This window comes from Watersipora subatra, chromosome 7 (assembly GCF_963576615.1).
Source record: "Watersipora subatra chromosome 7, tzWatSuba1.1, whole genome shotgun sequence".
Lineage (NCBI taxonomy): Eukaryota > Metazoa > Bryozoa > Gymnolaemata > Cheilostomatida > Watersiporidae > Watersipora > Watersipora subatra.
Genome location: NC_088714.1, coordinates 31905512 through 31923108, shown reverse-complemented (window position 1 = coordinate 31923108; position 17597 = coordinate 31905512). Strand labels below are relative to the sequence as shown.

At 36.2% G+C, this 17597-nt stretch overlaps 2 protein-coding genes across 3 annotated transcripts in view; one reads left to right on the top strand and one right to left on the bottom strand.

Annotated features, from left to right (window-relative positions):
• LOC137400679 (nuclear valosin-containing protein-like) overlaps window positions 1-8923 on the bottom strand; it is a 36275-nt gene extending 27352 nt beyond the window's left edge. Inside the window, exons 1-8 of the mRNA XM_068087011.1 lie at window positions 8851-8923; window positions 7001-7074; window positions 6152-6201; window positions 4782-4881; window positions 4395-4461; window positions 3456-3599; window positions 2348-2447; window positions 2172-2261 (exon numbers count right to left, since the gene is read on the bottom strand). Of these exons, the coding sequence (XP_067943112.1) occupies window positions 2172-2261; window positions 2348-2447; window positions 3456-3599; window positions 4395-4461; window positions 4782-4881; window positions 6152-6201; window positions 7001-7074; window positions 8851-8895 (670 nt within the window). The 5' untranslated portion in view covers window positions 8896-8923. The remainder of the gene's footprint in view (window positions 1-2171; window positions 2262-2347; window positions 2448-3455; window positions 3600-4394; window positions 4462-4781; window positions 4882-6151; window positions 6202-7000; window positions 7075-8850) is intronic.
• Window positions 8924-11275: 2352 nt separating this feature from the next.
• Window positions 11276-17597, top strand: part of LOC137401249 (paired amphipathic helix protein Sin3a-like) — a 34008-nt gene continuing 27686 nt past the window's right edge. The window contains exons 1-7 of one of the 2 annotated variants that reach the window (XM_068087667.1): window positions 11276-11339; window positions 11688-11748; window positions 11859-12152; window positions 13082-13389; window positions 14164-14257; window positions 16064-16260; window positions 16614-16848. In XM_068087667.1, coding sequence (XP_067943768.1) covers window positions 11737-11748; window positions 11859-12152; window positions 13082-13389; window positions 14164-14257; window positions 16064-16260; window positions 16614-16848 — 1140 coding nt within the window. In that variant the 5' untranslated portion in view covers window positions 11276-11339; window positions 11688-11736. Of the gene's footprint in view, window positions 11340-11687; window positions 11749-11858; window positions 12153-13081; window positions 13390-14163; window positions 14258-16060; window positions 16261-16613; window positions 16849-17597 lie in introns of both variants that reach the window. The other variant, XM_068087666.1, reaches the window with a different exon arrangement.

Here is a 17597-nt window from a genome sequence, read left to right as displayed (position 1 = left end):
ACTTTATGTTATGTGGTGCTTATAATTTCTGTCTGCCCCACAGGTTTGATGGCATGCGAGATGGGTTTTCTCAACATGAAGCACATGCAGAACTCGACTTATCGCGCAGTTTTCTACAAACTTTGCTCAAAGATCGAGAAAATTTTTTGGAGTGCAGCGCCAGTGAAACATGAGATAACATCAAGCGTACGAGAACAGGAAAGGATGACAAAGTTGAAGATGCGCTGATGGAATGGTATGAATTCGCTAAGCAGTGACAAGTCCCACTGTTAGAGTCAACTTTGTGCCAGAAGGCTGAAAATTTGGCCGCAATTTTTCTGCAACTGATGGGTGGTTTACATGATGGGAAAAAACACCACAACATGCACAAAAAATTGGCAGAGGCAGCTGAAGCTGATGTAGCGACTCAATTTCGTCACTAACTGCCAGAGCTGCTTGAACAGTATGATGCATGAGACATTCTGAACGCAGACAAAACCGGTGTTGATTTTCAAGCACCGCCCAATTCAACGTATGTTAAGAAAGATGAGAAACATTAAATCAAGGGCTATAAAACAACAAAGGACCGTGTAACATTGCTGGTGTGATGCTGCATGGATGGGTACAAAAAGACCTCATCGAAAAATTAAAAACCCTTGGTGCTTTTAGAACATTCAGCATATTCCGCTACAGTATGAAAGCTTGTCAAATGCCTGGAAGACGGGGACCATATGGGCAAAATAGCTGTGAAAGTTGGGTTGGAAAATCCAGAATGAAAATAAAAAAGGTCTGCTTATCAAGAACTGCTCGGCATATGTCAATGTCAGAGGCTTAAAGTCCATCAGTCAAGCTTTTCCCACCAAAGACAATGTCGATGTTGTAGCCATTGATATGAGAGTTATTCGTGAGTTTAATACATATTTTTAACCCAAAATTAAGAAGATCATTGACATAATTGAAGACAGCAATAAAATTCTTTCTCATATATATATTTCCACATATAGTGGCTGCCAGTTATAAAGGTCATTTTCATCCAGTCTCGAGGTGGCCACTATATAGGCAGCAACTGTATAAAGGCTACCTTACTGTTAGTCAATTCACCACAATATATCTGATCTAATCTGGTGATACCTTATACATCCACAGAAAATAAGATGAGGATTGTTGCTCCAACAAGGTATTTATGTAAGATCTTGGTGATAAATGCCATCTAACACTAACTTTTGGACAAAAAGGACGTGGTAATAACTGGCACCTGAGCAGTGTACATAATCCAATATAACTACAACCTTGCTAAATATACAAATATAAATGTTATAAAAAAAGATCAAGGAAGAGGAAGGAGGGGAGGGTACAAATTAGCAAATCACTGTCCAAGCCACTAAATATGAAGATCCTTCAAGCTATACGACAGCGCAGTAAGACCTCCACATATGAATAGAAAGTATACTAGCAATTGCTAAGATATGATACAACTGTAGTATAATGGTTCTAATATAATTTAACGATATGTTGTAATTATTTACTTTATTTCCCTGTGCCAAAACCTAGAATAACTTTGTAATAAATACTAGAGATGATCACACACAGCAATAAGACAATTGGACAATACACTAAAAATAAAGAAATGAAGAACAAGTCATAAATACAACCAAGAATACAAGCAATAAGTAGGCTTCTACTGCTACTCCATCTGCGAGTTAGGTAAGGTGTAGGTATGGTGATGCAAGAAATGGATGGTCTGGAAGTAGAGGTGGTGAAAGAGAAAACTCAGTTCAACTTAAACGAAGCGAGTACCAAACTTGGCTAATGTATTTTTATATTTCGTTTTAGTTTTTTTATATTTTTATTATTTGCTCTTTATTTCCACCTTCACCTTCAGTAATTCTATGCATGATTGTGTAGAAATGATTGTGTGGAAACGGTTATGTAGAAATAATTGTGTAGAAACGATTGTGTAGAAACGATTGTGTAGAACTGATTGTGTACATATATGTATAACTTTTCATGAGTCCCAAGAGTTGTATATACATAGCGATTGTAACCAAGCAAGCAAAAGTGGAATTGACAGAGTGACGCGGCATTGCAAGATGTGTTTAGGACTATCATAAATTCCATCTTGAGAAATCTAAATGAGAAACGAAAATGAGTGAAAGTGAGACAAAATGGAAATTCAAGTGTGAAAAACTTACTTTGATGTGGCACGATATGAATACTCTCCTCATCATCTCCTATGGTTATTACGATTGGCTCAGGATCTGACGAGTTGCCTGCACTGCTGCCTGTCATACAATATTATATTTTACTCAAAGGATACAACATGAATGATTGAACCTCAATACTAGAGTGAATACTATATAATGAGTACCATCAAGGTCTGGCAGCGGTGATGCCGGAAGAGATTCTATCAGTTTGCTGTGGTTTAGAGGAGTGTTAGGTCCTCGGTCTATGTATCCGAGATTACTCAGCTACAATGCCCATGTGAAATATCAGACTGAGCCATGATTATCAACATAAAAAAGGTAGATACAGGCAATGCAGAATAAGGATAATGTTATCTAAATCAGCTGCACAGCTAACCATTGAGAAACATGACTATTCTGGCGAAGCACACAGATACCCTCACTGCGGAAAATGTTTTAAACACTTTAGCCTAATGAAAATGCTGTTTCCTGTTTAATTAATTATAGAGCTATGTGCAGCTGTTGCTTTAAAAACCTTCAAATACGACTGCAGAAAAGAGCCAGTCAGTGTAGAGACGCCAACACACTAGACGATTTAATCGCGTGCGTTATGAAGAGCGTGGAGATATCTCTGGCGTGTGCCTAAGCACAATTCACCAGCGAGGAATAACGCGGGCATGCCCGCAAATAGCCAATAACATTCCGTATCACCAGTTTCTTTGGAGTTATTATATAGCGCCTAGTAGACAACGATGTGAACAACTTGTGCTTGTGTTAGGCTTGTCTTACTTTTACAAACTACATGCTACAGGAAGACAAGAAAAAACGATTTTTATATTTTTAACAAAAATATTTAACGATTTTATATATAATTTACTTTACAGTAGTCTTTGATAAAACAAATATTTACCATTATCGAAAAGTCAACCTGCGCAACGATTGATTCCCAAATGTTGGTTTTCCACTGAGCATCTTTGCAATTCTTGTGTGTTGTGACATACAGGACAGGGTGGGCTCTTATTAAATCTATGAACAATTCAATGTTCATTTTGATGATGTTTCAAGTGTAACAAAGTAGCAAAATTTTGTTGCTGTACGTTAGTAAATATGACACGAAAAAATTAGCAGGCTTTCTGGGGAAAAACAACCAATAGAAATGCACCACGCGCGCGACAAGGTTTTGATTTAGCGCTATCGCTCAGCTGGACGAGTTCCAACGCAGATTAGTGCCATGTGGCACGATATAGCCTAGTGTGTTTGCGCCATTAGACGGCTGAGCGAGTCAAATATTACCTGATGGAGCTCATTGAGTGCAGGATCTGACTGACATCTCAGAAAACCAGCCCTTTTTTGCTCATACCTAGCTGGCTGAGGAACAGCTGGTGAGACGGTTTTGGAATAGAGTGAGGTTACCAGACTATTTACAGAGTTTGAATCCTGTAAAAATAGAGTAATACTACCGAAAACGATAAAAAAATGAAAGACATACAATCAAAATATTAAAAATCATAGCAAGACAAAATAAAATTGTAAACTGCAAAGTGTGATCCTTCTACAGTCCAACTTCTTCTTACAAAATTGATTCATTCCAAGATTTACTTCGTATGTTAAATCATCACATGTTGAGCCATTATTATTGATATACGGTGTATTCTTATAAGAATACACCGTATATCAATTTAATTTAATATCATTTAATTTAATATTTTAATTTAATATCATTTAATTTGTTCTGCATCTCACTGACAGCTATGATAAGTTCTTCAGAAATATTGCAGGTAATTTCACATAGCATTACAATAAATGCATTATATAAAACTAAATTAAATGTAAAAACTAAAGTAATTATCAATAAAAATAGTTTTTCTTATTATTGAACCTCTGAGAAATGTGAACAAAAGTGCAGGGTCAGCAATTGGCAGGTTTGGCAGAAGAGGTAGTGATAGGATCCGCGCTATAACTTACTCTAATTTACACCAAGTTTAGGTAACTTAACAGATAAAATTTTATTACTTTTACTTTTTCGATGTTATATAATCAATTTTTACCAACTTCTCCATGTTCACTACGACAAGTGAACATAACTCCAATGCTTCAAATAACTTTAAACCTCCTATGTTGGAAGTAATTTTGTTATTTATAGTCAGTCATATATCGGTTCAAATTTTATATTTTGAAAGGAAATTTCGATGTTGAGGCGATTATAAGAGTAGAGGTTTGACAGCACTACACCTTGAGTCCAGCATAGGCAGCATCTCCAGAAAATGATTGTTCTGAATCTATGACATTAACCTCTTCCCTGCAAAAAAAACAACATTTTTTACCCAACAACATGCAAGGGTGAAGCTGGGTGAGAATTTGCGTACGATATGACTACCACATGCAAAAAGGAAACAGACTTTGTAGAGATTTCGCAAGCAAAATGACTGCGTGCTGCTATATTATGCGACAATAAAAACAGTTAATATAAACGACTTACATAAAAGTCTACCAACTTTGGAATCTCTCATAGAATCCAAAGAACTGTAATTTCATTGAAATTGGCGTAAAACAGATAGCTGTAAAAAAACCTGCAGAGAGATATATTTTATGGCAGTAAAAATAAACAATGATGAGTACCCCTGTTTTTGCCGCTTAGGTCGTCTAGCTGATAAGATATCAACATCTTCTTCTCCACTAGATGAACACGAGCTAAAATCTTCCAAGATGATATCAAGAGCTACAAGTACATCAGAGACATTCAACTATCTGATTTGTGCGATGTATAAAAATGGTTTACAAGCGTGACACAGTTGAACCTCTACTTACGACCACTTCAATGTGCAAAGTTTCGAAATATGATGCAAAAATTGAGAAGATATTCAACTTTAAACCAAAAGAAATTTCCAACATAAAACATTTGGAGTCTCTTAAAGCAGTTTTGAAAGTGAAGAAGCTGGTGATAATTATGAAACAAAATATATAAAAGAATACTGGATAAAAGCTAAGTTAGATCTAAGCTTCACTGAATCTATACAAACAGGCAAACCTACACACTGTCAAGCCTGCCCTTCTGATCCCTCATCTCTCAGGTAAACTAACAATTAGCAACCTTTTAATATTAAACTTCACTTTCAATTTTTTACACACAATTTAAGTTCTTACTTTTACCTATGACATAATTTCGTATAACGTACTTGTTTCAATGCTACGCGCAATTACCTACAGCGTTTAGGTAGGTTGTATTGTAGGTTTATGGACTGTGTAACAAATTATACAAACTACAGTTGATGCTCCTATAATGTATACCTCCTATAACATAAATTCCTCATAACGTAAAAGAACTTAGGCAGTTTTTGCTTCGTCCTACGTAAAGAATTCTATATAATGTAAAGTGTCAAGTTGGTGGAAAATCTCAAAGTCGATTTGAATTTAACTAGAATCTAATAGTTAGCCTTGAAAATATCGGTTTCTCTCGAGATAGATAAAATGATGTATATGACTCTCTCTATCACATATACAAGCACCCTAGCTATGTAGTTCGCCATTACAGATCATTACACATATCGACAAAAACACATAAATTAAGTAGCCAGGCAATAATCCAGAAACACTTAAAGGCGATCTATTGGTACAGGCGCAGGAGCGTCGATCTACCAAGCCGAATGTCACGAGTTTTAGTCTCAGCGAAAGCCGTCTTTTATTCTCACATCGAACATGGCTACGCATAGACAGATGGTCAGACAGACGCCGGTCTTATATGTATAGTAAACATGTTTTCACTTTATTCTAGACACAAATTATTTTGCAATATATTCTTTTGTAGAATAGACCTTTCCATTTAGACAAAATGAGAAGAACCTCTGATGTAAGTAAACTGACATTAAAACGTACCTCTTTATTTATTGTAAAATTACCATAATCATGAACCATTACTCGAGTAAAATTGATGGGAAAAAAATGAAAAACTTGTCAATGATCAACAGCAATAAAAGCGGTGCTAAACCTACCTTTTTCAACCGAGTGCACAAGATTAGCCCGCTTCTTCCTCCTGTACTCTCTATAACATATTGTAAGAATAGGCACTTTCACAGATTCTTTTATAAGGCAGATATCTACCACCATTTAGATACAACTATGAAGGTGCTAGCAATAGCCACATACACTACGCTAGGATCACAAGCACATCACATGCAGTCAAAAGGCCGATCTATACAATTACACATAAAACCATGGCACCTTTGACAGTTCTTTTATCAACATTCGCTAAAAAAGCAGAAACCTGAATTTTGTCGATCTGTGGTAAGGAGAACAGGTAATCACGTGTCTGTGAGTGCTTTTTATAGTAAAACAAAAACTATCAGAACAATAACATGGGTTTGATCAGTAAAAATAGCATTCATGTCTTTTGGTTGGCTCATTCTACCATTGATTGTGTTAGTACTACATTCTTCTGCAGCTCATATTTGAAAAAAAAATTTTTTTCAGAGCTTTCAATGAAAAAAAAGATGCTTTGGCTTCTGAAGTGGTTAATGAATTTTCATAGAACCACTGTTTGAAAGTGAAATGTTTAACTTGTTTATTTTATACACAGTTCATACAATTTTTCATTTTATATTTGATTTGAAAATAATGAATATCTGCGAATAAGCATAACTTACAAGCTGCATAAAACAACTTTTTTATGCAATTAAAAACCACACAAATAGTTGTTACTAGGATTGGCCTAATGTGCATGGGAGGGCCAGGAGAAATTGTTATATACATTGAGTAAATTGCCTCAAAACGTATGAAAATATCTTATTTTTTGAACTAACAGCAAAATAATGGAGAGACACTTTTAGGTTTGCTAGACTTACGGGTGAATCTTCTGAAGATAGGTGACTATTGTGTTTGCATCAACTCCATCAGCTGAAGACTTCCTCTCAAGGTACTACACAGAAATGAGAACCAGAGATAGATGATTATAAAACAACGCTTGATCGGTAAGACAAATAAATAACATACGATATACTTTTTATTTGCTATACTCATGCCTAAAAGTATAAATGTGACAAAGAGCCTTGAACAATTTTTATAGCCAATCACTACATAGTTGACTCAAAAAATATCTGAAAAAATTTCTAGAGCATGAACCATGTAGTCATACTTAACTTTTTCTCTGAGATTTGCATATAAAATTAACTATAATTACATTAATTAGTATATCTATCAGTATCGGTCTGTTCGCTCTTTCTACCATAAAGTGTAGAGAATAAACATGATCACAATCTATATAAATCTCAGAATCTGTGAATCGGTCTGTCAAGCTATAGCTACTAAAATCTTGAAATAAAAAGCTCACATCGTGCTGGATTTGAACTCACAAAGATTGCAACCGCATGTTTGTAAACCAATCATCTAACCACAAGTCTACGAAGGCTCTTCTTATGCCATTCCAATGTTCTTACTATATGCTGTATACCCTTTTCTTGATTTCACATGCAAAATGACAAATTAATTGATAAATTGCGCCTACAGGTTACGATGCTCCTATTATAAAATATTTTTTGCCCAACTCTATAAAACCCGATGCTTTTTCGTCCTCGCCATAGTAGGGCAAATTTGTTTTCCCGCCATACGTTATCAACAAAATTTTTCTCGAAATTAAAATTTGGCAATTTGTGTAGTGATTATATACATTATTAAAAGATACACATTGCTCGCCATCTCAGTTCAGCGTTATCCGTTATGGTAAAAACGAATTTGCAAACAAACCAGTGATAAAATTTTAGTTGAAAGTTTGAAGTTTACTAAAATATATACTAAAACTTCCTTCAAGTATGTGTTTAGTAAGCTAAATTCATTTAAGTTAAATTCAACTTGAATGAATTTACCCACTGCATAAAAAAACACTTACCATGATATGAAGTTTAAAAGTTAGAGCGGTAAATGCTGTATATGTTTAAAAAAAGTTCTGTTCAAAGACTTTTTTATTACCCTGGCAACGCTGGGCATTCGTTTAGTCTATACGTACTATAATAAGAGCAGTGTCTGTCCGAATCCAGGCTAAAAGTTAGGAAACAATTGCCTAACACTGGAATTGAACTAAGAACCTCCATTTTTCCGCCCAGCCCTAGAACCACTACACCACTTCGCCTCTTCCCGAATTAATTATGCATATATAATGTTTACATATTATAGGAGCACAGGACTACCAAATGTACTAATTATTTATAACATTCAGAAGTTGGGTGATTAGACAAGTTGGTTAGAAAGTCGATCCATATACTTGATGTTTTGCGGTCAGACCAAACGCAAAGTAATGCTTGTTCTGATCAGTCAAAAAGAGTCGAGTAGCAAAGTTGGTTAGGATGCCAGAGTATTAAGATAAAAGTCAAGGGTTCAAGGTCATCAGTGATTAAGATTTTACTAATCTTATTAGCTGCATTTACGAAATTGGGAGTTGACACATTTGAAACAACTGCAATTGTAACACAAAAATAAAAATGAGAATCATATCATGTCAGTGTTAATGATCACCAAATAAGTGTTCTGCAGATAGAACTGCTTGAAAATTGTAAGCATATGCAAATGTTGTCATAGAAGTGCCTACATTTGCTAATGCTTTTAGCTGTTACAATCGTGAGCTATGCATTGCATTCCTGCTGACTGTCATGAATTAGAATGCACATTTTTATAAGAATGACCAGGAACAGAAGCTACTTACATTTCGTACTCTCGGTACGAGCCTAGCATCTGTAAGATATCGCATGCGTCGAGACTTGTTCCTCTTAGACAAACTACCCGATTCTGTGGACTGTTTTTCCGACTGTGCTAGCTCCGACATTCTTCTAACTATTCGTAAGACACATCTAATTGGAACATTGAGGCCTTTTAAAGGTTTCCAAATCAAGACAAACTAGCCTAAGTCTGGCCCATTGATGCAACAAATGATCTCCTACTAAATAACTTCTTATATTAGTGATGGAGCCACCTTAAACTATTGAACTCATGAACTAGCCTCGTAGTCTTACAACTGCCAAGCTAGGCAGCATGCATACAATAGATTAAAAAACGTTTATTGGTTGTTTCATCGTGGTCAATAATAAAGTTCTAAATATTTGCTTAAAATACAGGACAAGATATTGAAATCCTAAAATCTGTGGCTTACAAAGACATTTTTAATTTCCAGTATCAAACAACATTTGACATATGCAGAACTAAGCCAGGTTTTAAAAATGAGACAACGACTCTTCTTAAAAAAGCCAAATAAATAACTGTCATTTGCAGATTATACATTCAGCTTTAAAGCCATCCTTAATATGTTTGCACGTTTTTGGAAAACAATTAGCTATTGTTCATCATTACATACCGGCTAATATTTTGACAACCAGCATATCAGAAGTTAAGAAGTGTTTGCATTGCAATAAAACATGTTTGTCTTGAAACTAGTATTATCAAATTTATTTGCATAGATTTTAATGAGGCAGTGGCTAGTAACATTTAGTTGCTACCATTTAGCTTACAATTTACAATAGAAACAGGAGACATGATATCACAATTTTTCATTGTCTTGCATGACAATCAAATGTTGTACAACAAGGCAACACTGTCAGAGCCTGCAATACAACATCAGCAGAATATCTAAGATTTGGTTTCTGATCCTTGGTCAATTAGAAAGAAACGTAATAATTAATTAGATCATGAGATTAACTGCGAATTAACCGTGTATTTAAGACAACTTGCAAAAACCTTGCTGCAAGACCCGAAAGCTACTTTACAGTCTGAAATGGAATAATAATACATTTGATTAATTGGCAATAAATAGGAAGTTTGTGGATTGTCTCGGCATAGGGCAAGGTGATAATCAAGCCAGTTTTAATATATACATAGATGTTAACAATCATGAGACATATTATTTAAGGTACATATTATTTTTTGAAACTCTGTTAAGAATCTATTGAGACACATGTTTAAGTGCTTGCAAAGATTACACAAAATAGTGTATTTACTTTTAACAAACTATTTGTCCAAATTACTGTCGAAAGCAACTGAAGCATAATACATACAGTAAAACATATTACATAAAAATAGGAACTGGTCAACTATACAATACTTACACGGGTTAATACATTACAAAGAACTGCATACTCGAAATCTCTATATTGAGCAAGTATTAGATATACGTAGCAAGTAAACAAACCTATAGCTTCACTTAAAAAGATAGGCTGCCTCTTCAAACGAACTAGTGATTTGAAAATAGTTTCATATGAACTCAACTTTGTGAGTATTTTAATAAAACATAATAGCAAATTGAATTTCACAACTTGATGTACCATGACACACTTTTTGGTAATGTTTCGGCTTTTTTAATATATATTAAAGGTGTCATCAAAAGGGTGCACGAGAGGTTGCTTCACGATTAATATTTACTTCAAACTCGGCTAAAACAATTAAGCTTTACGTAACAACCAGAGGACAAGAGCATCGCATATCGACTATACTAACTGAAGGCAGTATCATCTAGTAGCCTACATGTATGTTGTTAAAAGATTGAGACAAAGGCCCTACTTATGCTGGTGCAAATAGCTGATGAATATAACATGCTGCTAAAAATCTAAATAGCCGGGTTAAAGTTTCAGCCTTAACGTTGTTAGTACAACGCTCATTCATAACAACCAAACCGAAAACGGGAAGGCTTGATATTATGACAAATAATTTGAAGCAAAACAAGCGTTAGAAACACGAGGTTAATGCAAGCCACATGATTTACACAATTCGACTACATAACGGGCACTGCACAATTTCTCATTAAAAAGTAGAACTGATGGTTAACATGAAATCTGCAGAAATTAACCTTCGACTTTGTAGCAGTTGCTGACTGGTTGTACCAGCAAACATTGTTTTAAACTAAAATTATATAATTTTAATTAATAAAAAAATTATTTGTAATTATTAATTTAATTAATTGCTTATAAAATACAAAAAATTTGAGACACATCAATCTGCGATAATAAGCAAAGTGAAAGCGCCAAAGAGTTGTTACCACGTTACTATCATGTGGTAGCAAATATTATTCGTAATTGGCCAAAATATTTTTGTAATGACGTCAGGCAGCTTACTTTTGCGTTTGAGCCAAAAAGCCAGTTAATAGCGAAAGTAGATAAGTTGTTTTTTTAATCCGAATGTCTATAAGCCATCGGCAAAGATTACTAGGTAAGAAACAGCTTCAAAATAGCCGACATACTCAACAAAATATTTTTTGTATAAGATTGTGGTCACGGTTACGTGCATATTGACAACCGTTACTTGCCAGTTCACGGTGTAACCGTCGATAATTACGAAGTAGATAATTACATGTAGTTGGTAGCGACGTTTCTGTCGGTTAACTAGTTGACCTCTTGCAAAATAAACATTGAAATAGTCGTTTATGGTTATTTTAAAGGGGTTCCAATAACTTTATTTTATCTTTTATAAGTTATCTAGATATCGTCTGAAGTTTAAGCAAGCAGACCAGAACGAATTAACACGAATATTTTAGCATTGCCTATTGTGTCGTTTTAGCGAAACTCATCAATGCTAACCAGTTAGGACCGTCAGCAGTAATCAAATAATGCAAGCTCCGGTAAGACTTCTTATTGATGTGATACTGTGATATTATTGGTTTTCTTTATATTTCGTTTGCAAGTGACATATCTTTACGTGAATCGCTAAAGCTATAAACCTCTTATGCAGGATCCTAACAACCCAAATGGGTTTTTACTGTCAACAACTGTTGGCCAACAGCCTATAAATCCAATAGCGCCTATAGTTCCACGACCAGGGATCCCCCTGAATCAGACTGGGGCTCCTTTTCCCCAATTTTCAACTCGGCCAGTGTTCACGCAGGACACGCAATCGGTGGTACACAGAAGCACGGTGCCTCTTGCGATACCATCTATAACGACCAACATCACAATGTCCAATTTATCAACAATAAATTCCAGTCTTTCTGCATCTGCTGGTCCACCGTTCAACCAACTACCTCAGGTGAGAAGTTTATTACGCATTTCATTATTTCAGTTAACACCTTTCTACAATGTTTGACAAATTACCATTTGTTTTGTTGATGAGCTGCTTTACATGCACAGGAAATAGTTGGTATGTGATGGTGCATTTTGTTCAAACTTTGAATCTAGATCGTAGAAAAACAAAGTTGATTTGACTAGTATTTGTATTTTCAGTCGGAGGCAACATTAATCTTATAAACTTGTTCCAAAATGCACAATTAGTATGTGATATGGCTGATTCCTAGAAATTTAGTTTAGATTTGCTTTAAAAAGTTGTTTGTGGTTATTGAGCAAGTTACAATGTTCAGTTTGATAACGCTGTTTGGTCATCTTGGCAACGTTACCCATTTAGGCTATAATCGATTTCAACACTCCAACTTTTTAAACAACCATGGCATCTACTGGCAGCTTTGTTTCTTTTGGATTGATAGTTTACTATGGAAAACTCTTAGCTGGTATACCTACATAAATACTTTAATAGATCAGGTAATACAATTAATGTCATAATGATTTCCTACTAAGTAGTGTTATGAACGCCTGGATTTTGCTCATTGCATGTATTATGAAAATTCAGTTCATGTTAATCTCACTTGATATTATTTTGATCTGTTGTATTGCTAGGCGTCAATTTTGAACATTTGGAAAGTTGGTTTCAATATTCAAACTTCATACCAAAAACAAAAATATAGTTTTTCTTTTTAAGGTTGTTAAAACATAGATTTGCGTAGATTACTGTGTTGGCCATTCTCAGTATGCGTTCTAAGCAATTTTAAGCATCGTATGAAGCGAGTGCTTGGTCAGGGGCGGCAAATTCATACTATTTTTTATTCATTTGAGTAATCTAGTTTGCTGCCTTGACAACCAAGATATTCTCAAATCTGTGCAGTGTCTCTTATTATTTTACACCAGGTGCATAACAGTGCGCAAGTGAAGCCGGTATTGGCAGCAGCGATTCCTCAACCAGTGCAGATGCTGAATCAGTCAGCGTCTAATACGCCTATCTCCCTGACCACGCAGCCTGTCTCGGTCCAGCCTTCTCCCGTGAGCACTTCTGTAATGCAGACCATCAGTGGCATATCTGTTGCCTCAGCGACACCTCCCACCGTACCCAGTCAGGTTACAGTTGGAGGCCCCGTTCAGCCTATGCTCGTTCCTCCTCACCACCAAACTGGACCTATCAGTACCTACCCACAGGCACCGACTTTGGCCAACTTCCCGTAAGTTATAAATCTGTTCAAACTTGATAGAGGTGCGCTCATTGATTTCCTTTTACTCTGGTTTCATTGATAGAGCAAATGGCGCGGATAATTCCTGTATGGTTATTTAGTCATTCTTAGGTGACCATCTAAAGAGTGGAAACGAAAATGTTGCTGGTGTCTTTCAAGGGATGCCTATCACATTTGTATGTTGTCTAATGCATTACTAGGCACACTTTGGTAATGATATTGGTATTACTGCTGATGAAAATGATTTGACAGTAGCAGTGTATAAAATCAAGAGTTGCATCACCCTGTCAACTAATCTTCACTGTTTTTTTCTACTCGAGAGTGGAGTCATTATGCAGCAACTCGATACCTTGGCAGTTATTTTCTAAGACACAATTAAGCTATTTACTTTACATATGGACTACTTGAATTAATATTCATCTCTATTTTCATCGAAAACTATTTAGCGGGAAGCATCAAGGTGCTCTCTAATGTAATTTTAAGAATCTTACTTTTGCCTTTACTAATCCTACATTGTTTATATTTTTGCTCAAAAAGTCCTTCCCGACATTTAACGGCAGACAAATTGCTTTTTAATAGAAACTGTTCGGGCATTGTTGTTAAGTTGGTAAGGCTTCAGAGGGTGTCAGTCACAATTATGCCAATGTCGCCCGACACGCTGTCAATTATGTGTCACACCAGCGACAGAGTGTTGCTTTATTACTATTAAGAAATTACTTTGCCGACAAGTATGTTGTTAGCGCTATATGTAGTGTCTTTTGCCAGGACCCCAGGCAGCTCTCCTCATATGACCACTCCTATTGCGCCTCTCAGCCATCTTGGAGCGACACACAGGCCCATTCAGGCTGTGCAGCCACAAGTATGTTGTATTTGCTGACTCTGTACCATAGGTCAAATAGTTGGGCTGATTCGGTACTGGGTGTGCAGTGTTCCCTTGAAAGGTCTAAACAATTTCAGTTCAATGGAAGCTCGTGATGGTTAACAAAAATACTTAGTCTCTGTTAGCAGCGTTACAACCAGACGTGTCACAACAGCTGCCATTTCTGTGACGCCACTCAATTATATTTTGGGTCGAACCTCCTTCATCCGACTCTATACACACTTCGAACTGTGTTTTGTGCTAGAATAGTCATTTACTGAGTTCTTATTTCCTCTCTGGTTGGCTTGACCAATATGTGGCTGGTCAACCCATAAGCTCATGTATTTCTGTAACAATATTTTACATGCCGACTCGTCGTTTGGGATTTTAACTATTTGCAATTGATCAAAGAAGTTCAAATCAAATTAATTCTCATTGGTTATTTTAGGCACCTTGAATTTAGTCTCATTTCCAAATGATCAGAGGTAGCACTTTGCAAATAATTTCAGACGCCACTTTTTACCAAAAACGTCGCGGTTTCACACCTAAAAGGTTTGGCGCCTAGTTCCATGGTTCTATTAAGTAAGATTTCTGTTGTTTTTTTCCTTTTAGTATTTTTGGGCTCACTAGTTTTATGGCAAGATATTGATAAAAGTAGTTAAAACTAGTAGTTGAAACTAGTAGTGGACGTTTTGGCTAATTTAAACCAAATCTGGACTTTCTATAAGATCATGGTTTCAGCTTCATATATAGCTGTATACGTTATCAGCAAATTTTCGAAAGATAACCGCAGTTCACATGTGAAATTTGAGATTCTAATCTACGGCGTTTTTGTGATGGCTGCGATTAACTGTTCGTTTTTTAGCTTTTAGGAGCTTGTAATCACATTTCCACTTATTTTGCACTTACAACACAGCAGAGTAAGACATGGTGAATCTTTTGATACCAAATAACTGTAATGTGAATTTTGTTGCAAGTCAACCTATAAACTACCACAAGTTATGTATATATTGGTCATCTGGTGCTAAACTACTACAAGTTCTGTATATTAGTTATGTGGTGCTAAACTACCACAACTTCTGTATATTAGTCATCTGGTATTAGACTACCACAGGTTAGCCATCTGGTATTAAACTGTATTCATGGGTTATTTCTAATAACAATCAAACGTCACATGATCAATGCGCTTTGTGCTTACTTAATTTTAACAATTGTTGTCAGTTATTCTAATAAAACTAGCTCTATATAAATATCAGTCACCATCTTTGAAGTTTCCTGTTGCAAGGTACGGACTGTTGCTTCCTCATATCTATGAAGTTCCGCTGCACCTTTAGGTCACTTGAAATTAGCATGTTGGGTTCATAGCCAACCATCTTTCATGCTTTTCAAAACTTTATAATCCACTCGAATCAATTTAGATTAGCTATTCCTGTTACATGTATAGGTGTCACACTCCTCAAGTGTAGTTGAATCATCACCATCGCCATTAGCTATTCCTGTTACATGTATAGGTGTCACACTCCTCAAGTGTGGTTGAATCATCACCATCACCATTAGCTATTCCTGTTACATGTATAGGTGTCACACTCCTCAAGTGTGGTTGAATCATCACCATCACCATTAGCTATTCCTGTTACATGTATAGGTGTCACACTCCTCAAGTGTGGTTGAATCATCACCATCGCCATTAGCTATTCCTGTTACATGTATAGGTGTCACACTCCTCAAGTGTAGTTGAATCATCACCATCACCGCATAGTTTTCTGATGTAATATATGTATACCTTTCATGTATATGTTGAAGCAGATGCCTATAGTACAATCGGTGATTGCTGGTGCAGTCGGGGCCATCGGGCACCATCCTGGTGGTCAGGCGCAACAGTTTCAGAGACTAAAGGTTGAGGATGCTCTCTCTTACCTCGATCAGGTGAAGTTACAGTTTGGCAACCATCCACAGGTCTATAATGACTTCCTCGATATCATGAAAGAGTTCAAATCGCAGAGGTTGGCACCTTTACTCTTTTGCAGTTCAGATATTTTTTTGCAAATTCCTGTAAAATGGTATATCATCTTAAAAGTATTTTATATATTATTGTTGTTATTAGGACTAGATGTCAGTTATAACAACGAAACACTGAACTAGGACTTTTGCTAAAATCATTTGTGCAAAAGAATTATTATTGTTCCATGGCTGCTGCAGGTGTATATGTTGGCCTACTTGCAGTTATCGCATGAAAAAGAATTGCCTCAATTTGAACCTGTTTTATTGAAGAGTGGCCATGGCCTTCCTTGGATAACATGTCATATCTGCTTCTTGTGTCTCAGTGTATGCTTTATCATGCTTTAATATATTGCAGCATCGACACACCCGGTGTGATCAGCAGGGTGTCAAATCTCTTCAAAGGACATCCTGAACTTATCGTTGGCTTCAACACTTTTTTACCTCCGGGATATAAGATTGAAGTGCAGGCTAATGACACGATAAGTGTGCAGCAGCCTGGTCAGCCATCTATGTCTCTTTCGCAGCTTACGGGAACCGCAACGAATAGAGACCATAGCCACCTCTCTGCACACCAACCATACAGAGCCAAGGTATATAGGAGCTGTAACTGATATGTAGATGCAAGTGAAAAAAGGGAGCATTATATTCACTTAGTTGATGACTACTCAAAATGTTAGTCTCAAGTTTTTGAAGGGTTTTCGTTATATCCTGATGTGTTTATTAACTTTAGTTCCATATAAGGTATTTAAACATGCAAAGTTGGGGGTCCTACCACACAAAGTTGTCGTCAGAATAGTCACTTTTAAAATCACTGTCGTCACTTTTAAAATCACTGTCGTCACCTTTTTAAAGTTGGTAACCAAAACAACCTCTCTCTTCACATTCGTTATTTTAATACAAATATCCATTCTGGTGGCACTGGGTTGCGTTAAAAACCTGAAACTTGTTCAGCTTTAACTTCTGCTAATCAAAAGCATGGCTCAACCAGCGACTTTCACAAACTTACTACTGATGTTTGGGAGCGTTGCTGAGTACCCCACGAAGAGTGACAGCCGTCTTAGGTTTTTAGGGCTACATTTCTTGTTCTGAAAATAGACCGAGATTGTCTTAATCACTGTCAGTCACAGATTTGGAAACGGATTCGCTGTCAGTGTCGTGGCATTTCATTGCTGTTTACTTTAACTACCTGGCAGTCTATAAATGCTAGGCCAGATGCTTCAAACCAAAACTAGTGAAGTTTCGTTTGATCATGTTGATTTATGGACAAATAATAACTTAGTAAAGGTACGGCCACTTGTAACAAATTTTCGTTGGTTCTGACCGAAATCATGAAATGAAC